The sequence below is a fragment of the Frankliniella occidentalis genome, unplaced genomic scaffold (assembly GCF_000697945.3).
Source record: "Frankliniella occidentalis isolate FOCC.00 unplaced genomic scaffold, Focc_3.1 Scaffold59, whole genome shotgun sequence".
Classification (NCBI taxonomy): domain Eukaryota; kingdom Metazoa; phylum Arthropoda; class Insecta; order Thysanoptera; family Thripidae; genus Frankliniella; species Frankliniella occidentalis.
The window spans coordinates 1134650-1139298 of NW_026267189.1; the positions used below are offsets into that span (position 1 = coordinate 1134650).

At 39.4% G+C, this 4649-nt stretch overlaps 1 protein-coding gene across 1 annotated transcript in view; it reads left to right on the plus strand.

Moving 5' to 3' along the window:
- LOC113216737 (phosphoglucomutase) overlaps positions 1-3706 on the plus strand; it is a 14716-nt gene extending 11010 nt beyond the window's left edge. The window contains exons 9-11 of the mRNA XM_026436553.2: positions 101-284; positions 365-499; positions 585-3706. Of these exons, the coding sequence (XP_026292338.1) occupies positions 101-284; positions 365-499; positions 585-674 (409 nt within the window). The 3' untranslated portion in view covers positions 675-3706. The remainder of the gene's footprint in view (positions 1-100; positions 285-364; positions 500-584) is intronic.
- The last annotated feature ends 943 nt before the right edge of the window (positions 3707-4649 follow it).

A 4649-nucleotide genomic window follows, 5' to 3' on the forward strand; every position in this document is an offset into this window, starting at 1 on the left:
GAAACTTTTTCACAAGGTAACCTTTTATTAGATAAATTCCACTCTGCCTTTGTATTCTGCAACTGAACTCTGACCTGAAATTTAAAAAAAAAAAAATTAGGTATGACTATGAAAACTGTGCCGCTGATCCCTGCAATGAAATGATTAAGAAATTAGAAGAACTAGTTGCTTCCCCCACATTCCCAGGCACTAAATACAGCAATGGTGGGAAAACCTATGTTGTGAAAGCTGGAGATAACTATTCCTACGTTGACCCAATTGACAAAAGTGCTGCTTCCAAGCAGGTGTGTGATATTTCTATCAACGATTTTCACATTAATATGCTGTTAAAATATTAGTTTTACAATGCCTTCTTGTCTTGCAGGGGATTCGAGTCTTGTTTGAGGATGGGTCTCGCCTCATATTCCGTCTTAGTGGAACTGGCAGCTCTGGTGCGACTGTCCGTATGTATGTGGATAGCTATGAGTCTGACAAAAGCAAACACTCTGCTGATGCTCAGGTATTTTAAAAACTGAAAATTATTATTTTATGGACCTATGTAAAGTGAAAGAGTTTTAGTCACATTAAATATTTTATACTTGCAGGATATTTTGAAGCCTTTGGTGGAGATTGCTCTAGAATTGTCGAAGCTTAAGGAGTTCACAGGTCGCCAGGAGCCTACAGTGATCACCTAAACTGGTCTCAAATAATTCGCTCATTCATCGCCAAATTAATTTTTTAAATGCATATTTGTGTTGTGAATTTAAGGTTTTGTTCTTTTTGAGTAGTCATGTGTCACTTAATGAAATCTATGAAGTTTTATCAAATTTTTCTGCTCTCAAAAAGGCAACCATTGTTCTTCCACATTGAAATCTATACTGTTTAAGGCAACAATTTTGTAAAAGTAGGTAATGTAGGGAATTCTATTAAATTTTTAAGTCATATCAGATCATCTTTAGAGTAGAGTCATTTTGAAAACTATGTAAAATTTTATTTTAATATTGTTAATTTAGTTTATCTTTTGCTGCAACCTTTTCTTCAGTATAGGTAAACCTACAAAGCTAATTTTCAGTCTTCCTGTCACATTATTATTGGCTGAGCGATTAGCGAAGCCTATTACTCCAGTGATGATCAAAAAGTTTCGCGTCTGTCTGTCTGTGTGTGTGTGTGTCTGTTTGTCTGTCATCACGATAACTCGAAAACGAATTGAGTTAGCGACCTGGGATTTTCAGGGTCGTTTTGTGTCATAAAAAGACAGATCAAGTTCGAAGAAGAGCATTCTAGCACAAAAATTGAATTTAAAAAAAATCAAAAACCACAGGTCCTCAAAATGACATTTTTAAAAATATTTTTTTTAATGTTTTCTAAGGGGTAACTCATCAAAGTAGAGCCCTTCGGGCGAAAATTTCGGCCGTTTGGCTCTATCTCTAACCGTTAAGGCCCCAGAGGGAGTTTTCTTCACGAAAATGACCGCAAAACATTTCTATGTTTTCTCTTACATATTTGTTGGTCTCCGGTAGGGTAACTCGTAAAAATAAAACCCCGAAGAACAAAATTTGTGACTTTTGGGGCCGAGTGCCTACTTACGACTTTGGCCCGACTCGGGTGTCAGCGCCGCAGGCCTAGGTAGATGTATGCCAGGCGCGTCGCAGCGTAACAGTGTTTCGTGAGATATCGCGAAGCCTGTTACGCGAGACGTGGTCTGGCGTACATCTACCTAGTTTTTTAATGCGATTTTTAATTCATTATTGTATGAGATAATTTGGACGTGTGTAAACAGTTGCAAAAACCGTCACTCATATTCTGCTTTTAAGGTATAAAATTGCTCAAGTCTCTTAAAATATTGTGGTGTGAAATTACTTTTCATACTTCAGTGTCTAGTCATAGATTTCTAATTTGCTGGTCTTTTTTTTCTTTTTAAAGTGTCTTGGGTTGTAGCCACCTGTTTTTGCTTTGTTCTATTTTCAACTTTGTGATTGTAATAAAATGTACAAGAATTCAAGGTAAAACATTGTTAAGTTATACCTGTAACATATATCCATGTTTACTAAACGTTTTATATCTTACTACAGCCTGTCATGGCACTCCATCCAAACAGTGCCATTAATTATGATTTTAAGACAAATAACACAAGAAGTACCTAAATTCCAAAGAATGTAAAATTGTATGCTCTGAAAGACAATTATGGATAAGTATAGAAATATCTGTCAATACAACTTTTCTCTGTAATTTTCCACAACCTTACTCAGTACAGAGCTTGCTTTGACAGTAAATTTCATGTTCCTAGCTCATACCTATTGCTTTAAAAGAAAGTGATGCAGCTCTCCAGTACCTTTTGCTCACCTCTACCGAATTTCACCTCGAAGACCACAAAATTATCAGATGGTGGTATTATTTGTTTTATTTGCTGTGTAAATGAGTGCTTGAAATGTTAAATTGTAGGTGTATATTAAATGTATATATTTTAAATTCCACCTTGCCAAAGACTTATAATTTTTAAGGGCGAGAGAAAGATATTGTTTGACATTAGGTAGTTAGAGGAAATGTGTCACAAACTTGATGCTAAGCTGTCTAAAGCTTGTTATAATAGCAATTTCAAGTGAGAAAGTGCAAGGAAGAGGTCCACTTCAAGGAAATGAGGAAATTACATTGATTGAATGCGCCGATCTCTAAATTATTGTGCCTTATTTCTATGTTCTTCTTCTGGTATTTTTTAAACCAACCAAAATGCATGCAGTCAGCACCCAGATTTATTCTTGTTTCTCAAACAATTCTGTTGTATCAAAACTTATATCTGCCCAGATCAGATAATTATTTATTTAAAAGAAAAAATAATGATGTGTAAATACTGTTTTGTATTTTTAATCCAGTTTGGACAAGATGTATTTGTTTTTGTAGTTTTTGTTAGAAATTGTCAGGTTGAAAGCTTAGAAGTCAGTGAAGGTTTGTGAATAACTGAATAACTTGCAAATCATCCTTATCTGCTTCCAAGCTGGACTGATAAACTGCTTCATATCCCTCTGATGACTACATGTAATTAGTTGCACCCAAATTTTGCACTTTAGCATAATCATCAGGGGGAGACAGAGCAGGAAGTAGGTGTAAATATCGGAGGAACTAGGGGACCTGATTAATTTTGTCTGATCCTTTGTCTTGGGGGCTAGTAAGCCTCTTGGTTACTTGGGAAGACAGCCAGAGACCAGCAACGACTGCCTGAATGCATGCTAGACTAAGCACAGGATAGCCAGTGTGCCTTCTGCACTAATGCATCCAATGTGACTAGCTAGCACGCTATGTAAAGTAGAGAGAATATTTTTATATAAATATGCAGAGTATGAGTGGAAATTTTTATTTGGCTTAGCTTTCTGATCGTTTATTCCTCATGCATCAGAGATAACAAATAATTGTGTAGGTGCATATTTCTTTTTATTTGAAAAAGAGAGAACTTGGTAGCTATTGATTTGTGTTCGTGTGATTAAGTTAAGTTCCAAAAATTACCCTGAGAGCTGCATACTATTTTAGAGTAAACAATCGGTAAATTTAAAAAGCAAATGAAAGCAATGGGCTGCGAGTGGATCTTGTCAAAGCAAGCATAGGAATATGAATCTTTTTTTTAAGAACAAGAAATACTGTAATTGGGCAATTCATGAGGCCTTATGGCTTCTCACTTTCTAGTTACATTGTAGTATGAGATATTAAAAAAACATAATATAACAATAATCTTGAAGCTGCGTACATTAATTTCCTTTTCCCTTTCCCTCACCAACCAGATAGTAGAGAGATCCCCGACCCCAGTGCCCGTGTGCCTTACTCATCTTGCCCCAGCTCCGTCCGCCGCGCGGGTAGGCCACCTATGTTACTCCGACTCATCTCCGGGGGAAGGTGGGTGGGAGGGGGGTCTACTGCTCCTACTCTTATGCAACTAGAGGTCGCTAGAGAGTCACAGTATCTACCCTCCCAGGGTAACCGACCCACCACCTGCCCCAATGGAAAAGAGGGGGGGGGGGTATGTTATCTTCACTCGCAGGACGCGGGCGTTATGGTCCTGTTGCCGATTCGCCTCCATAGCTCCATAGTCATGGCCAATCAGTCTTATAAGGGTACCAAAAGCAAGGTTTGTGCATGATAAGCCAATGGTCAAGTCTTACACCATGGGGCCGACACCGCCCCCTGGTCTCATCCAACTCATCTCTGAACCTGCCGCCGCTGCTTGACCACAGTGTGGACACGGTATGCAGTGATTCCGTGAGCTGTTCTTTCGGGCTTACAGGCCGAGCCGAGGCAAGGGAAGGGAGTCCTCAACCACCTTACATCAACACGTGCGCCCCGCCCCGCTGCTGGGGCCCTCCCCTGGGCGCCGCAGCATGGCGCAGCTCCCTGCCGTGGCATGCGGGTTGAAAATAGCTCCGCCTGTCCGCCTGGGGGAGGGACAGGGAGGAGAGGTGAAGGGGGTGCGGCCTGCTGCCAACTGTTGATCTGAGGAAGAACCACTCCGCTCGTACTCCCGGCATCTCTCATCGCCTCATTATATTGAAGAATAAAAACTGTATCGTACAATCGGTTTGCTGTACATGAAACATGTTAGATTGCGCAGAAAACAAAAATAAGGGAAAAAACAGAAACAAATTATAAGGAAACATAACAATGGGAAAAATATTTAGATTAAGGTG